Genomic DNA, 17,899 nt, shown 5'->3' on the forward strand with positions numbered 1-17,899 from the left:
GACGGTCCGCACACATCCTCTAGCGAACTCCCGAGCAAATATCCGTACAACCTCGCAACCCGCCGTTCGTCATACAGATGTACTCAGTAGCTCTCGCGAGACCCGAGTCAACTTGCTCCTGCGCCGGCCCCTGGCACTAGCGCCGGGCAATGTGGGCTTACCGTACACATGGATGGCACCGACCACATATCTGCGCTGGTGCTTCGGACCTTTCACCTGAAGGGCAATTCCTAACAAACGCGAGTTATTAGTCGTAGGTGAGGCGCAGCTCCCCCTTTCCTGGTGCAGGTACCAACTTCCATGGTCGTACAAGCTCGTCATCACGATGGGAGAGTTTTCGTAATATATCCATAGCGTGGGGATGACCCCGTAACGTTCTCCTTGGCCGTGAGGATAACTGCCACCAGAGTTGTCAGCTAACAAGTAGAGTGTAGTGCACTATCTGCGGCCAAGCACACGACTACGCCCCTGCCAATGACCTGAGGTGCAATCTGTAGCCGCAACGTACCATACTGCAACCTCCCAAGGTCTGTGCAATCCGAAACATCCTCGCTAATTAGAGTTTCGATTGAGCGAGAAACAGAGCTCTTCTGGCGTCGGCAATTCCGCAATTAGTATTAGTAGCCGTACGGTTGGTGAATAACCTCCGCCGAGATTCTTTGGTTCATACTTTCTCTATCGGGTCTATGACTGGGCTAGCTACATTCAACGGTCGACCAGGTCATGACCTAAGTGAAGCAGTCAGGTGATCTGTTCATCATGCAAGAAGTTTTGCGATTTATAAACACGCAACCAATGGAAGGCAGACCAAGGACTGGTAGCGCAACAAGGGCTGCTACCGCTAGCCAATGCCTGGGCGAGTTAAACTGCCTCTGTGACAGCAACTCAGCAAGTACAGACGCTGGGTCTGGAACAACTAGGCCATCATCGTGGCTTACATGGCGCAGACCATATGTAGATCCTGGGTACTATGCTATTCTGCTGATGTAACATGTGCTGACCAGCCGGGCAGAGGATCGGCGGCGGCGCACAAAAGGCCCAGGCTCAGACCGGCAGACCCGACAAGAAGGAACAACATCCAATTGATCGAGCATCCTTGCCGATTTTTTTTTGTGGTCAAGAGGAGGGCAAATGTGGAATGGAGGCGTACAAACTGTAGCTAGACGGTCTGCACGGTCAGCGCTGCGGACCCGACAGTTGATGCAGAATATGCACTGCTGCCCGCCAAGGCGCATTGCCAAAATTACGTGCTGGGTCGTAATTAAATGAGAATGCAAATGAAGAAAGCAAGACAAAATGGCAAGCGATCCAAAACAACCCAAAAAAAAGGTGCACGCCAAAAAAGGTACGGGGCGGCATGGGATGGGAAAAGTCATCTGGCAACGGGCTGACAGTTCTTCACAACCCTCCCTGTCCGTGGCTTGACGCAGGGGCCCAGGGGGGAGGCCGAGTCCAAAATCGTAGCATGGACTAGGCGAATAACAGGGAAAGAGAAACAAAAACAACAACGTGGCACGAATGTTTAATTATGACATCTTCTTTGCTTTTCGCAAAATTTTGAGCCAAGTACTCTGGCAACTTGTCACGAGCCTGGGGAGTGGTTTAAAGGTTGTTGGGCCACCAGCAAAGTCGTGCACGCAGCAATGCCGGCAAAGGTCCCCCCTTCTCAGCTCCCTTTTTTTTTTCGCAGAAATGGGATGAAAAGGGCCATCGAGGCAAAACCGAAAAGAAAAGATGCATATATTACTGCAGTCGAACAGCACGCAGGGCTATAACATGAACGTCAAAGCGGGCCTCGTTTTCTTGCAGCTGTGACGCAGACGCATGGACACGGTTCGGCCGCGCAGGATTGTCGGAATAAAGGCGGTTCGCTCGCCTCCAACCCGATATTTACAGGTGTTGCCGTCGCCTTGATTCATTCCCACGCAGTGTGGAGCCTGATAAGGAGCGAGGAGCTCGGCGATGGAAGCATGTGAGGCCACGGCGAGCAGATGTGCGATAAGTAGTACATATGCTAGGACATGTCCCGTAGACGGTAAGGGGGGCGCGGTTGTTGAATCTCAAAGGTCTACTGCGGCACTTGCAGACCGAAGAAACTGGTCTAGAATCAAAGCTGAAATGCAGAAATCGAAATAATAAACAGGGACTGACCACTTGCAGCACCTTTCATGTTTCATGCCGATTAAAATGCGGGCGTCAATGCTGAAAGCCAGTGACATTTTCCACACACACACGTTGAGCAATCAATTGAGCGTTGAGGCCCGGAGATGACAACACCGAAACCTTTGGGCCGTTCTCCGATGTTCACCTTCGTTTTGTCGGCCTTTTGCTTTTACTTGACATGATAGTTGAGCGTTTGGCTTTCATGGCTGGTTTTGTTTGGCAACGACGTACCTACGTTGGTAGTTGGCTTGTAGAGGCCAACCGACCCACGCTGGACGCGCACGTGACGTAGTCGCCTCGCCAGCGCCTCACGGCGGTGGTTGCCCACCTCAGCCATCTCGCACGCTCTATGTGGCGAGGTTGGCACTCGGCGTCGCGATCCAGAAGCCGCACGACTCAGCATTGCTATCCTACCCCCCACACTGCCCAAGTACGCACATGAGCTTCTCCAAGTTCTTTGGAAATATTTTTGTGAAGAATAACGAATCGCCCATGGTGCCCCCGGGTATGTTTTGCTTTCCTTGGTCCTGCCAACAGCCGACTGTTGTTGAACAGAGCAGGCGCGTGTGATTGCGCCAATTGGCTGCGAATCGCACGCGTTTCTCGGCCTCTACGACCGAGAGCGAATATGGACTAATGTTTTCCTTGTTTTCTTTTTTCCTTTGCCGGAATTACAGCGATCAGTGATGACGAGAGCTCCGACGTCGATGCTCACCTGCCTGTCGCAAGCTGGCGCGATGACGACGACGGCGCGGCCCGTCCGGCACGACGAGCGACAACTACGGCAAAGTCTCCAGTGATCGATCTCGACGATGAAGAAGAGGAAGAAGAGAAGGAGGCGGGGGAGGAGAACGGCGGACAGACTGGCGCTGTCGAGACTGGCGACGGGGAAGATGACGACGAGGAAGATGACGAGGAAGAGTACGTTGCAATACCAAGAGTGTGCGTTTGAACGGCGAAACTGACACGCGATTTCCAGATTCATTGTGGAAGCCATTAAGAAACACATGATTGACGAAGACGTACGTGCCGGCGGAGGGGCTATTCTGGGACTATGGATGCGCGCGGGTACTAATCGGAGAATGCAGGGCTCACTCAAGTTCCAAGTCAAGTGGGAAGGCTACGACAAGAAGTCGGACATGACGTGGGAGCCCGAAGAGAATCTCGAGTAGGAATACCCGATGCCGGCGCCGGGCCGCGCAAAGACGAGAACAATTGTTTTGCTAACGACCGACGCAGGGAATCGGCCAATGAGGTGCTCGAGGAATATTTCGACAAGATTGGCGGGCGCGACAGCATTTTCCAGCAAACGGCAGCGGCAGCGTCGGGCAAGAAGCGTGGGCGCAAGCCGTCGATGCCTGGCGTCGGCGGCGGCGTCGGCGGCGGCGCATCGGCAGATCCGACACCGACAAAGCGATCGCGCAAGAGCAACGGCACGCACCCGGCGGCCTCGACCCCGCCCGCGTCGAACAAGCCGTGGAGTCCGCCGGCCGGCTCATGGGAGGACGCGATCGAGTCGATTGACGCTTGCCACGACGAAGGCTTGGGAGAGCTGATGGTGTACCTTGGCTGGAAGAATGGCAAGAAGACACGGCATAAGACGTCGGTGATTTACGCAAAATGCCCGCAAAAGGTAAGATTGAGAGGGTGTGCGTGCTCGCAGCCGTTTAGCCACGCTCGCGGGGTAAGGCAGAGTCAAAGGGCCACGCTGACAGATGGGTCGCAGATGCTTCAATTCTATGAGCGCCACATTAAGATTGTCAAGACGGAGGACTCTTGAAGCAAAGGGGGGGCATGGAAGCATGTGCGTTGATTGGATCATCGCAGGAGGGTACCAAAGGATGTTGCCTTGGATTTATGTGACGCTTTGGTTAGGACGCCCGTTTTATGATTTTTGGGGGGCGAAGAGGTGCTTTGTACCTGGATTCTACCACTGCCTCGGTGGGCAGAGAAAAGCAAGACATGTCCAGGCTGGCATATCATCTAGAAACTTTTCTACATGGGGCAAATTTGCCTGCATGGCATGCAAGGCATATTAGCTAGCTTCTTTCGAATGGCGTCGAACGGTACATGGATTTTTGTGTTGGTTTGCTTTTTTTTTTCTTCTTTTTTTTTTGATATCTTTCATTTCATGATCCTATTATTGCTCTGCTTCTACATCTTGCTTTTCAGGCGAAATGTAATCCAAAAGAAGTTTGAACCTGAAGAATTGAAATAAGAAAAAAATTTCAAAGAATGATGCCGAGAAAGCGAGATGGATGGAGGCGGTCTGATTTATTACTCAAACAAGACAACAAACGGAAGCTAACCTTGGTCTTGTTCCCGGCACAAGCCAACACAACCTGCGCGCGGAGACGATTTCGGGCCGGGTGCCTGAGACTTGGGCCGGGTAAACCCACCAGAGCTCCTTTTTTTTTCTGGTTCTTTGGTACTGGTTGACTGGTACCTGACAGAGGGGGGGGAAACGAGGCGGTTGGCGGGGAGGCTGGGCTGGGCAAGGACCCCTGTTTTGGTACCTAGTCTTGTTCTTTTTTTGGGAGGAGGCTGGGACTTTTTTTTTTTTTTCTCGGGTGCCAACCTGCCCAAGACGTTATACCCGCAGCGCAGTCTACAGCGCTCTACAGCACATTTCCAGGCGTATCCCAGGCGACGAGCACTCAGCGCGCGCTAAGGCCACTCGTGCAACCCGTCCATCCACAACACCAGCCACCTGGTAATTTATTATTACTACTTTTTCCTTGTCTGGAGGCGCAAAAGAGGTGGCGGGGAGACGCCGTATATCAACAGCCTCTTTCCCGCCCACGGTACCTGTGTGTGTGGTGTGCCTTTGTTTCTTTACATTCCATCTGAATTCACAGAACTTGAACATTCCAACCACTTTTCTGCGGAAAAAAAGGAAGAAGAAGAAGGAGAAGAAAGGATTCCTCGACTACTTGTTCCAACTCACACAGCGCCCCCGCTCTCTCCGTCCATACCACCAACGTTGAGTAGTAGTGTATTCGTGAGACGAGACCACAGATACAAGCATACGCATTTACATACGCGGCATCGACATTACCAAACATTTACCATTGGGCAACCCGTTTTTCATCTTTATTTGGGCATCGATACAAAAACGCAGCACGCACCACCACTACTACCACCACCACCACCACTTTCGGGGTGCGGCTCTGCTGTCTCTCTCACCTTTTCCACGTCTCGCCCTTTTTTTCTTCTCCTTAAACCCACACAACACGCAACAATGGTGCAACGAAACCACGTCATCGCCATCATCATCATCATCCTCTTTGCCGTCCTCGCCGGCGTCTCCTTTGGCATCTGGAAGCTGATACACATGGTCCGCCAGGGCTGGAGCGTCACTTCGGGCTCCTCCAGCAGCTCGGGCTCCAGCGACGAACTTGCCGACTAATAACGAAGCGGCCCCTTGCCGCTTTCCCTCCCTCTACCGCCTGTTAATACCGCCGTCGCCGCGCTTATCTATATATATATATATGTATATATGTATGATGGGAAGCACGGTGTTGCGGCGGCAGAGGGAGGGGGAAATGGGGGCCGATCCAAGTCTGCTTTGCCATCATCATCATCATCATCATCATCATCATCATCATCATCACCACGGCCTTGGAGCTTTGGCTCTCCCCCAGTCAAGCCGAGAGTGCATACATACTTGCTTCAAACCGAACCGTGAGAGTGCGTGTGAAATCCATTCTCATGTGTTGCGTGTTGTGGCCGAGAAAGCAATGTACCGGCATGATACGGGAGAAAAAAAAAGCTGCCAGGTCAAAAGCAGAAAAAAAAAGAGGAAAAAAAACGAATTTTATGAATGGGGACCTGTATTTGCATTCAGGTGGGAGAGCAACTCTTGATACGAAAGCGACGTTTTCATGGCGATTTATGGCGATTTGTCCTTTTTTTTTTTTTGCCTTTTTTTTTGCCTTTTTTTTTCATTGCATGGGCATCAATACGGGTCATGAATGACCTTGTTTATATCCTCTGTTTTTTTCTTCATTACAATTCTTTGGGGGATTATTTGTAATTTGACTTGGGAAACGCCTGGTGTTTTGCTTATTTGGTCTGCTGCCAGTCCAAGATTTTCTTGGACGTTGTGCAAAAAAAGCCCACGCAGCTTTCTCGTTTTCTTGTTTGGTATATATAGATTAAATAGATGGACTTATACGAGAGTGAGAGAGAGATTCAGCCTCTCAAATCTAACTCGGCTATTGGATGAATATGAATCATTATATCCTTTTCTCAACAAACATACTTCTCCGTCCTTGCTGATTGTTGTTACCGGCCTAACCTTTTCAGTTGACAGCTTGAGCTCGGCAGTCGACATGCTACTATCATATTTGTTCTCACTAGTTTTTGACTCCGCGGTTGCCTTACGAGCCATCACGCTAGACGATAAGATTCATGGATCTTGTTTTTAGCGTACATATTGTGCATCATGATATATGATGTAATGTTGTTCCTATTCTAGGCTCTATTTGCGCGAAAATGCAGGCCACCAACGGTTCCTCGTCGTCGTCGTCGTCGTCGTCGTCGTCGTCGTCAGCAATATATACCCATCGCCGCTTTGTATATAGGTTCGTCTGATGCTAATGTTGGTATCGGAAGAGGTGTTTCGATACGGGTTGACTGGTGCAGTGAGAAAAAAATAAGAGGAAAAAAGTAAGAAGAAGAAAAAAAAAGGTTGACGAAAAGAGGCTATTTAGAAAAAAAAATCCCTTCTAGTAGTACTCCCTTTGGCCAAATGTAGACAATCGCCCATGTACAACCCGTTCGGCACCTTTCCGCAGTCGTATGCTCCCAAAAACGCCAGGCAGAAAGAAAATGCAGAAAATGCAAGAAAAGAAAGAAGAAAGAGTAAGAGATAAAGAGATTTTGCAACGTAAAAGCTACTCTCTTTCTTTCTTTCTTTCTTTTTTTTTGGTATCCCTCACCAGCTAAACAAGCCTTTGCACCGATCGAAGCCGCCTCGCAGCTGGCTGTCTGGCTTGACCAGCTTGCCCTTGAGGATTGTGTAGCGGATAATGTTCTCGCAGTCCTCGGGCCGGACGCGGGCGAGCCACATGCACTGCGCGGCGCCCATCTCGGGCGTGGGCGTGGCGGCCACCGCCGCGGATCCCTCATCGCCGTCGTCGCCGTTGTGCTCGTGCTTGCCGCCAGCACCGTTGGCGACGGCGGCCGGCAGCTCGTCGCGGCCAAAGGCGTTGGCGCGGCGGTAAATCATGACATTGGCCGAGTACTTGTGGCCGCCGACGTGGTCGATGAAGTAGATGCCGACGCCGCCGGGCCGCTCGTCGTGGAGGTCGCGGGCGAGGCCGAGCGGGCGCAGGTGGCGCTCAAACTCCTTGCGCAGCAGCGGCGCGCTCTGGCCGCAGCGGGCGTCGCGCGTCTTTTGGCTGCACAGGAGGATGACGGCGTTGTGCGGGCAGTCGGCGGTGACGAGGTCCGGGACGCTGCCCGGGTCCGCGCTCGGGACCGAGGCGGGCAGCGAGAAGGAGGCCATGGGGGAGCTGTTGGTCGGGGCCTTGTCGACAATGTCGGTGATGAGCTGCGACACGTTGGCGGGCTGGACGTTGCGGACGAGGGTAAAGGACGGGAGCAGCAGGACCGTGGTGGGCTCCGAGTAGTCGGTGGTGTCGTTGGGGGTGGGCATGTTGGAGGCTGAGAGCTTCATCTTCTGGATGGCGGTTAGCGAACTTGGACGGTTGGCGCATTACAGAACAAGGGTGGAGGTTTCTTGCTTGGGTACAAGGACAAGGACAAGAGACGCAACAGGAAAAGAAACAGGACAAGAACAGAAAGGAAAAGAAGGGAAAGAAAAAAAACGGCAACATGGGAAAACGTACCCCGTTGGTAGGCTTGACGGGCGCGTGCTCAATGGCCTCCATGACGCTGCCCTTTTCGTCGGCGCTGTCGCGGACCCAGTCGGCCTTGCTGGTGGCGACGATGGCGTGCGTCTCCCAGCCCTTGACCTGGCCGTAGAGGTAGTCGTCGGTCTCGACCTTGAAGTTGCGCGGGTACTTTACGCTGCAGCCGTCGCAGTCGTGGAGGCAGTCGTCGCCGTCGACGGCTGGGTCCGTCTTGGCGAAGAGCTCGCCGATGGGCGCGGGGCCGCCGGGGGCTTCGGCGCCGGCGCCGGCGCGGCCCCCGAGCACGGAGGACATCAAAGACTTGAAGGAGACGGCCATTTTCTGTTTGACGGGCATGCGAGGCGTGGCTGCCGGTGCCATGGTAGGAAAAGAAGAAGAGAAGCAGGAAAGAAAAAAGGTGGGTGCCCGGGCGGTGGTAATATAGGTCCTGACTAAAGGGAAAAAAAAAGGTACACGACGGCCGTGCCCGTTTTCCTCGCCTTTCCGAAAGCTCCGCACCTAAAGAGTTTAGAAAGGGAACAGGGAACCACTCTCCTCCAGATATAATATTTTTTTTATTTTTTCCCTCCTTTCCCGTATCAGTACTCGTCCTCTTTTTTTTGGGGGGGGGGGCTTTGGATTGCCAACGGCTTGGTTGGGCAGGCGGAGGCGGTTAAAGTGGGCTGCGAAACAGGCAAGTCGAGCAGCAGGAATTGGCTGTCCGTGGATTGGTGATGCGCCGTAAAAATTATCAGATCAAGGAGGATTGTAGCCTATCAGATGTGGGCTAGTTCGTTGGTGGTGGTGATCCGTCCAAAGTGGGATGGGCGAGAAGAGGGGGAGGGGGGGATGACGGTTTCGCTTTCCGGTTAATAAACCCGGGAGAGCCACTCACGTACTTGGTAGCTAGGTAGACCAGGGGAAGAGGAGGAGGGGGAGGAGGGGGAGGCGATGAGGTCAGCGGGGAATTCGCGGCGCGCGCGCTGGACAATACAACAATGGACGTGCTCGGGCTTCCCTTCTGTATAAAAATGGATTGGCAGAGAAGAGAGGGCAAAGAAGAAGGAAGCAGGTGAGGTAGAGAGCTGTGGCGTATTTATACGGACATGCATCTATTTATACATGCAGATAGATGTGTGTCTTCATGTCAGTTTCTGGCTTCGCAAGCAAACGTATCGCCTACTGAGTACGACGGTCCCCATTGTAACCCCGTGTGGCCTTCGGACCCCGAACTTGGGCCATGTCCGGCTCCTCCTCCACCGCAAAACGTTGCTAAAAAGCAGGCCTTGCTTATCAGTCAACATGTATAGCTACGTAATTTCTGTTGAGCCCTTCCTTCCAAACGTACCCTCTCCCTCTGCAATGTATCGACGCCGCGCGACGACCCGTGGCTAACTCCGAGCTTGGAAGCCGAACTTTTCTTGGAGGGGGAGGGGGGGGGGCAAAAAAGAGTCTCACCGAGTTGGCCTTTTGCTCTTGCCGCGCCTGCCTTGGTGCCTGTCTTCCTTCCTTCCTGCCTTGTGTGGCTTGGCCCAACCAGGACCCACAGCCGTTTGTTTAGGCAATTATTCTTTTCTGTTTTTTACTCAGTATTAAAAAGTAAAAAAAAAAAGGTCTGTTGTAGAATCCCTCTCGGTCCTCCGTCTTTTGCTCCGCATACTGAGCACGCCTGGCTGGCTGGCAAGCAGCAGGCTGGGTAAGGGCTACTACCTGCCTTGCTCTTAGGGTTCCCACCTGGCCAGGCACGCCATTACCGGCCTCCATCCAACCATTTCGCCCAGCTTACCAAAACACTCTCTCTCGAGTTGCGTCAGTGTATTACGACAACCTTGATAGGACGGCCGAGCGGGCGCACGCTGCGGGACAACACAAACCTTGTCCCTCCTCTCCCCTCCAGTGTCCACCGCCGCGCACCCCACTGTTGCCGGCCGGGCCTTGTTAGCTTCTTTTGTGCGCCAGCAAAAGTGTGAATACGTCGCCGGGAGGGCCTCACCACACCACGCCCATCACCTCCATAGATAGACCAACGACAACTTGACAGGAATGACAAGTTCCTTACTCTTACTAACTGCAAAGTCGCTAACACAAGTAACGTTTTTTGTAATCAGACTACACTAGAAACTATCAACATGCTAGAAATGATCCCATCAACGCCATGATGAAAAAAAAAAAAACAATTCATCAAGATACGACAGTAAACAAGATTTGAGCCAAATTTCAAAGACGCCAAATTCAGTTGAAGAAACAAGATGGAGGCAAAAGAAGAAGAAAGAAAGAAAGAAAAACAAAAGGCCGACTGTAGGAACAGAATTGCAATAGAAAAGAAAGATTTTCAAGCACAAAGGCCACACTCTCAAACGTGATGCTGAAAAGGAGAAAGAGAAGGAAAAAGTGTCATCTCTGCCATCTGCGTCAGATATCCTTCTTCCTCGCCTCATCATAACCCTCGTCGTCGCTGTCGTCGTCGTCGTGCTCGTCGCCCCCCGTCTCCATCCTGAGCTTGTCCGACTTGCGGCGCCGATCCTTCATGGCCTGCCGGATCTTGCGGCTCGCCTCGTTAAAGCCCTCGGCCGAGTCGAGCGTCGTGAAGCCGCTGATGGGGAATGCGCTCTGGCCCAGGCCCCCGCCCGCACTGCTCGACCGCGACCGGCTGCGCGAGCGCGACGGCGGCCGCGTCGAGAAGATGCCCACGTGGCCAATGTTGCTGAACGAGTCGTTGCGCGGCAGCGTGCGCGACGAGACGCCATCCGCCGGCGGGTCCACAAAGATGTCGATGCTGGCCTCGCTGTCGCGCCGGCGGCCCTCGCCGGCCGGTGTGGGTGGAACGGCCCCGGCCCCGGCGGCAGCCGCAACGGCCTCGTGCTTGGCGTCGGGCACCAGCCTCGTCTTCTCAAAGTCGGAAAACATTTCGGGCCCCAGCTCGTTAATCACCTCGGTCACCTGCGTGCTCAGCTTGGCCCGCTGCTCCCGCATGCGGTGGATGTTGTACCCGGACGAGGGGAACACGCAGAGCACCAGCGGCCGGAGCGACTTGAAAATGTCCATGCCCACCTCGCCGAAGCGCAGGGCCGCAAAGGTGATGCCGATAATGGCCGGCCACACCATCAGATACACGAGCCACAGCGGGAGCGACGCCGGGACCAGCCCCCAGAAGCGGTCGTACCACACGCGCGTGACGATGATGATGGAGTAGACATGGTATACGGTGGGCGCCAACCCCAGCGCGACGAGGATCTTCCAGGTGGCCATGACGTCGCGGCCGCGGATCTTGACCGTCGAGCCGGCCAGCGCCGTCTTGGCCTTTTCGCGGCTGATGATCTTGGTGGCGACGAAGATGGGGGAGAAGAGGATGAGCCCCGGCAGGGAGCAGAAGAAGAGCAGGATGAGCTTGGCGGAGCGGTAGAGCAGGAGGGCGACGACGACGAGGAAGTTGAGCTTGGCGTACTGGAGCTGGTGGTCCTTGAGGTTGAGGTAGCGCAGGCGGGCGTTGTACTCCTTGACGCCGCGGGACAGGGCCGTGATGCGCTCGTCGTCCTTGTAGCGCTCGTAGCCCTTGGACAGGCGGCGGTTGAGCTCGACGACGAGGGGCAGGGGCAGCTTCTTGCCGGTGGGGTTGTAGAGGCGGCGGGCGGCCTGGATCATCATGAGGGTGTCGTAGTCCGGGGCGGAGACGGTGACGGCGCTGAGGGCCTGGTGGACGGCGTCGAGCAGCTGGCCGATGGCCTCGCGGCGCTGGCCGCCGCGGTACATGGCGACGAGGCGCGGGGGCACCTCGAAGGGGGCGCCAAACTCGACGACGGCGCGGGAGCGGAACTTGTGGGCGTGGAAGTAGTTCATGCCGACGGGGACGATGCGCAGGCCGCAGGCGGGCGACTCGGCGAGGGCGCCGAGCGCCATGATGGCGACGCCGGCCTTGAGCGGCAGCAGCTCGGTGCGGTCGTGCGAGCCGCCCTCGGGGAAGATGCCGACGCAGCCGCCATTGCGGAGGCGGTCAAAGACGGCCTCGTAGACGCTCGTCTGGTCCGTGTGCGGCGCCAGCTTGTACTTTGTGCCCTGGAAGCCCGGGGCCGTGCCGCGGAGCGCCTTGTTGGTGAAGCGGCCGTCGTCGTCGACGTCGTCGCGGCCGGTGAGCTGCTGCATGGCGAGGCGGCCCTTGAAGGGCCGCTTGAGGCGTATCTCCTCGGGGCCGAGGATGGCTTCAATGTTCATGCTCTCGCCGCTGACGCCCTTGGCCGAGGGCAGGAACAGCATGCCCTGGACCTCGCCCTCGCCGCCCTCGCCGCCGAAGCGGGTGCCGACGCCGCGGATCAGCGTCGGGTCGCCGATCGGGTCCGGCATGTAGATGGTGCCGGACCCGGGCGTGGCAGCGTCCTGGGCGCGGCCGACGGGCACCGACGAGACCTGCCGCGAGGCCCAGCCGATGAAGCCGTGGACCGACTTTTGGGCGATGAGGAGGGAAACGCGGCGACCGGCCTCCTTGCGGAGGGTTCGCTGGAGAATGAGACCGTCGACGAACTAAGGAAAAACGGGAGACCTTGTCAGCATTTGTCTCGAGTGAAGCTGTCGGGGCGCACGGCGGCCAGGGCGCCGGAGGAGGGGGGCGGAGGCTGCGGGCTGTTTTCGTACCTGGTTTGCGTGAGGCGCGGCGACAAACAGGACGGGACCCGACTGCGGCACCTTCCATGAACCTCGCGAGACGACCTCGCGGAAGAAGAGGTCGGCGACGTTGCCCATAATGTGCAGGAAGATGTCATACTTCCAGTTGACCATGGGGTAGAGCTCCTTTTTCTGATCCCTTTTCTGCCCGGGGGCGGCAGGGCCGGCAGTCTGCTCTGCCGTGGCCTGCGAGGCCATATTTGGGTTGCTTTCTGGTGTTTGTTTATTGGCGTCGAAAGAAGAGGGGAGAAAGGGCGCAAGCCGCTGGTGGTGTGTGTGTGTGCGCGCGCGCGCAGGCTGGGACTGGGAGAGGAGAGGAGAGGAGGAGCGGTTGCGGTCGTGGTGAGGCTGCTCGGAGTAGCTTATTAGGTACATAGGTCCAGGGTTGCGGATAACTATCTGCGGCGCCGCGCCGAGCCCCAAAATAATCTACCCTACCTAAAAAGACCGCCGAGTTGGGTAATTTCCTCACAAGCCACGACTCATGAATAATAAACAAGGTTACCAATCCGGACGAATTTTTTTGTTATTTTTTCTTTTATCTTTTTTCTTGTAGCGCGAGTAGCTCAAGAGAGACGGAGGATGGGCTAAGGAAGAGGTGGGGAAGAGGGGGACAAGCGGGTTACTGATATGTCTTTCTTGTTTCCTCTTTTTTTCTTCTCCCCGTCTCTACTCAGTACTTACTTATCTTTGGTCAGAGATATGTCGGCTGATATTTAGTCGAGGGAGCAGGGAAACAGCCAAGATTGGGTAAAATGGTTGGGCCACCTGCAGCTCTGACTCGCCGCCGACGACTGGGACCGCTGCCACTAATTTATTATAAAGCAGGAAAGCAGGAAAAAGATAAAAAGAAGAGAGGAATAAAAAAAACCAAAGAAGAGAAGGGCTATGATAAAATCATTGGATGACAGGTGGGTAAAATGGTCAGCCCCAGACAGCGGCGCTCGGCCCCAGAGATTAGCACTAATAGCTAGCTAGCTGATGCGCTAACGTGAAGCTTTTGGGGGAGCTGAAGGAACCTGCCTGGGATCCTGTTTCAGTGGGTTCCTTTTACAGCGACCGCTCCAAAGGCACTCGGCCGTTGTGCCGTCCGCTTTTCAACGCGCTTCATTCCAACACCTTTTTAGGCAGGTAGGTTTCTATTCGAACATTGTTCGGCCCAACGACTCTTGAAACTGCAGCTGTTGCTATTGCTGCTGCTGCTGCTACTACCTCTACGAGCACGACTCGCCCAAGTAGCAATCATGCCGTCACACCTGCGTCGTGGCAGTGTGTAATCGAACTTGGCGTCCCCCCCTTGGCACAGAAAAGCTATCGAGTTGCCATATCATTAGCATGTGACGCCATTCTTTTTGCCATGTTTTCCATCGTTCCGATACAAAAAGTTTTCATCTATTTCTTTTTTAATTTTCCTTTTTTTTCTTCCCCCCTCACTCTCTCTCCATATTCCGGGCTGCCGCCTCACCTTGGTTAGGCCCGCTGCATCCATAGCGCCGGCTCACCACCAAAAACCCACCCTGACGCCGCTTGATAACCCATCCAAAAGAAGAAGAAGAAAAAACCCCTTCCCGGGTATTTCCAGCCGGCGACGGCCGCCCTGGATCCCTACACCTGCATGCATGCAAGCCATTCTCAACGTACCCATCACAAATCGCGGCGAGAGGGAAGGGGGGGCCGCCGGCTCCGCTGCTCCATGTCGCCTCGGCACGCTGCACGACGCCGGACTCATCACGACATCTCGGTTCGAGAGAGAGCTACTGCGGGTTTGTCTTGTGAAATGGGCCAATTGTTCCGCGGCACCGAGGTGAGGTATGGTCAAGTCATTCGCAGCTACATCCCAATTCCCCCCCTCCTTGAAAAAGAAGAAACCCACGGAAAATTTTGATATTCCAAAGACGTCAGGCAAAGAGAGCCAAATGGTGATTGATGTGTGCAAATGAGCAACTCCCGTGTCCCGAGCATACAAGATTGCCCATGCCGAAATCCATGTAACTGATAGGCAACAAGTTGTCCCTGCTACTTTACTCAGTACGGATACAGCTTTGCCCGATGCAGAGCAACACGAGATGATATCGAACCCAATTTTTGACGCGCCCCTTTTACCCACACCCGAAAAAGAAGACGGCCAAGAAAAAAAACTACTATTCCTGTCGCGGCCGAGACGAGGCTGGAGGGCAAAAAAAAAAAAAAGCTTGTGACACCGGCCTGGCCCGCCGGCCCGCCCGTTCGCCGCCACGCCGGTGGGTTTCGGACGCCCCGACCGCTTACTCTCGGCGCGCTTGATTTTTTTCCCTTACTAGAGCTTCATTTTTTTCTTCGTTCCTCTCTGTCCCAGATCTGCTCATCGGATGAACCGGCCGTGCTAGTTTGTACGATACTCCCTAATGATCTCCTTTCTGGGGCCCAATCCCCAGAGAAGACGAGAAGTAGTCAGCGCCTCGCCCCGGGGCATGGTTGAAGGCCGAATTGACCCCGCTGTGTAACAAAAAGGCCGGGGGTTAAAATGTCGGTTGAAGCTTCTTTCGAGTACAGAGCTTTTCGTCATCTCAGGTGTTTTACGGTGTATGAATTTGAAAAACAAGGAAACAACACATTCCGGCGCATATACGTGACTGACTGCCTACATCACAAGGGCTGAGCAGCCCGCCAAGACAACCACCATATGGCGGCAGAACATGGCAAACTCACTGATATGTATGAGCTCTCCTCTTACTGATTACTCTTCCTTCTTTCTTGGCTTTCTCAGCAGTCAAAGAGTCAGTCATAAAAAGCAAAAAACGGCAAGTGTGACGGTCTTTCACGTGTAGTAGGCAGTGCATATAATAATCTCGAGGGCTGCTTACAAAACAGTGCTGCTCTATTCTACACTCGACGGCGTTGGCAGCCTCGTCATTTCCAGTCAGGGTGCAACTTTCAAAGCTCCCTGCAAGAGTCGACTGTAGACATCTATTAAAGAATGACAACTTTGTGCCCAAGGAGCAAGCTGCCAAGGGTAGTCAGCCGCAGCACGAGCCAACAGACCTCATACCACACTGCATAACGAAAATCGCTTGCAACCAACTCCATTTCCAGGTGTAATTATAAATATAAACGCTGTTGCGCTAGTCCAATATCCGACGTTCGTTTGACATCCGCTGATACATCCTCTATCCAAGCAGACCCCCATCTCCCCATTTTACCGCTTCCCTCGTCTCCTGCTCTTCTTCTCCGGCACACTCGCGCTCCCGCCTTGCAGCTCCCCTTCCTGCAACTGACCCTGCTGCTCCATCTCCCTGAGCTTCTCCTGCCCCGAGATGAACATGCTCAGGTCGCGGTTCATCTCCCGCAGCTCCGCCATCTCCTGCCTCAGCGCCGCCAGCTGCCGCCGCGTCTCCTCGCCCTCGGCGCCCAGGTGCTCGATGCGCCGCATGAGGCCCTCGTTGACCTTCTTCTCCTCCTGCAGGGACTTGCCGAGGCTACGGGCTAGCGTCTCGCTTCGCGCCGCCTTGGCGCGCTCTCGCTCCAGGTCCCGCTCCAGGTGCGGTACCGTCTGCAGGCTCAGCGCCTGGAAGCGCTCGTCGAGCACGCCGTATCGCTCGAGGGCGTCGGAGGCCTGCCGTGCCGTAGACTCGGCGGCGGCCGACGCCTTGGACGCCTTGTTGACCGCCTTGTGCAGCATCTCCTCGTAGTACGCGCGCTGTGACTCGAGCTGGCTCGTCAGCAGGTGCGTGTACTCGAAGCCCATATTGTCCAGCTTGGCGCGCGGCACAACATCCTCGTCCGCGTCCGCTTGCGCCCGCGGACCGTCACTGCTGCGGCCCGGCAGCTCCACAACCTTGCCGTCGCCCTTATCGCGGATCAGGCGGTGCACCCACACGTCGCCCGCGTAGTCCCAGACATATTGCGTCTCGAGCTCCAGCGCAAAGCTGTGTGCTGTCTCCTTCCAGTGATCCTTGGCATGCCCACCCTTATACCGCCCACACCCGACGGAGCCGCAAATGAGACAGATCCATAGGTCGTCGGCGGAGTCGCACACACTGCACAAGTTGGACACGTCCGAGCCGAACGGCCGGCTGTAGGGATTCGCGTCGTCGCCGCTCCCGGGCACCGTGTTGGTAAATCGGCAGACGGGGCAGCCGCCGCCTTTCCAATTCTGCAGACACGTGCAGTGAAATACATGGGAGCAGGGAATCGTCATGATGCCGCTCGTCTCATCCATTCGCTCCAAACACACTGGGCAGGTCGGTAGTTCCACTAGATCGGGTGTCGGTGGTGGGAACGGCCTAGGAGTATTTGAGACCGCTACGGACGATAAAGATGCCATCTGTTCGCGGGCTATGCTCTCCGACGGCGCCTCAAAAGTTATGCTCTTGACAAATACAACGTGGCAAACTTGCGGCTACGGAGAAATCAGTAAAGAACCCTCTTTCTGCAGCCAACTGGCAGTCATAGCATACCTCCATCGTATTAAACACTGTCCCGTCAAACTGCTTCTTCCATTCTCTCGCGACTTTGCCGTGGCGAAACTTGAGCAACACCAGGTACCGGTTCATCTTGGATGTCATGACCATACGGCAGTGACTAATGTCGTCACGCCACCGTTCACCGACAAACCCCCAGAGGTCACCAGGCGACATATACGCAGGTACCGCGGGTATGCACAGCGTTGAGCAGTCCTCTTCCCCATCCGTCCCCTTCGTGGCCGTCGCCGTGCCAAACCGATCCGCCTCAGGAAGTCGTAACACGGAGCTCTCCTGCTCGTCGCGGTAAAAGTGCACCACACCCCAGCCGACGTTCGTATGGCGTGTATTCAATCCTACGCAAGCCGCTTTTGTTGCCGTTCCTGGTCCGGAAAAGTTTGGTCCCAGCGCCGGTGCGGCCGCAGCCCCGGTTCTGCCCGTTTCGGCTTCTGCGGCGGCCATAGCCTCGGATGGATCGATCGTCTGTATGCTCACGCGTCCAAACCTCCAGTCACAGAGAGTTTTCAAAGGTTCGTGGTCGTGCGAAGCTCGTGTTTCGTCGACCGGTGGAGGATGCGCCGGCAAGTCTTCAAACACGCTCGTCTGCGTCGTCGGCAGCCAAATGTCGGCGCCAGCAGTGGCGTGTATCGCGGTCGGGTCGCTGGTCGGGTACAATTCAAACTTGAGGTGGTAAAAATAAGAAGGCATGACCAGCTCTGGTTCGTGACCCTTCTGCCTCACAATAATATTGGCTGCTCTATGTAGCCTTTGGATGTCTGTCGC

At 55.1% G+C, this 17,899-nt stretch overlaps 4 protein-coding genes across 4 annotated transcripts; 1 reads left to right on the forward strand and 3 right to left on the reverse strand.

Moving 5' to 3' along the window:
* Positions 1–2,601: 2,601 nt before the first annotated feature.
* V2A60_006162 (uncharacterized protein) lies at positions 2,602–3,943 on the forward strand (the record flags this gene model as incomplete). The annotated part of the gene is made up of 6 exons (XM_083257459.1): positions 2,602–2,668; positions 2,841–3,084; positions 3,143–3,185; positions 3,252–3,331; positions 3,403–3,796; positions 3,890–3,943. 6 exons carry the CDS (start codon positions 2,602–2,604, stop codon positions 3,941–3,943), a joined length of 882 nt encoding a protein of 293 aa, XP_083113585.1.
* A 3,159-nt stretch (positions 3,944–7,102) lies between these two features.
* V2A60_006163 (Sucrase/ferredoxin-like-domain-containing protein) lies at positions 7,103–8,402 on the reverse strand (the record flags this gene model as incomplete). The annotated part of the gene is made up of 2 exons (XM_083257460.1): positions 7,103–7,849; positions 8,019–8,402. The coding sequence occupies 2 exons, from the start codon at positions 8,400–8,402 to the stop codon at positions 7,103–7,105; spliced, it is 1,131 nt and encodes a 376-aa protein (XP_083113586.1).
* Positions 8,403–10,433: 2,031 nt separating this feature from the next.
* Positions 10,434–12,875, reverse strand: V2A60_006164 (bifunctional glycerol-3-phosphate/glycerone-phosphate O-acyltransferase SCT1; the record flags this gene model as incomplete). The annotated part of the gene is made up of 2 exons (XM_083257461.1): positions 10,434–12,536; positions 12,648–12,875. The coding sequence occupies 2 exons, from the start codon at positions 12,873–12,875 to the stop codon at positions 10,434–10,436; spliced, it is 2,331 nt and encodes a 776-aa protein (XP_083113587.1).
* A 2,977-nt stretch (positions 12,876–15,852) lies between these two features.
* Positions 15,853–17,824, reverse strand: V2A60_006165 (uncharacterized protein; the record flags this gene model as incomplete). The annotated part of the gene is made up of 2 exons (XM_083257462.1): positions 15,853–17,055; positions 17,114–17,824. The coding sequence occupies 2 exons, from the start codon at positions 17,822–17,824 to the stop codon at positions 15,853–15,855; spliced, it is 1,914 nt and encodes a 637-aa protein (XP_083113588.1).
* Between the last annotated feature and the right edge of the window lie 75 nt (positions 17,825–17,899).

The sequence above is a fragment of the Cordyceps javanica genome, chromosome 4 (assembly GCF_051103115.1).
Source record: "Cordyceps javanica chromosome 4, complete sequence".
NCBI classification, from domain to species: Eukaryota; Fungi; Ascomycota; class Sordariomycetes; order Hypocreales; family Cordycipitaceae; genus Cordyceps; species Cordyceps javanica.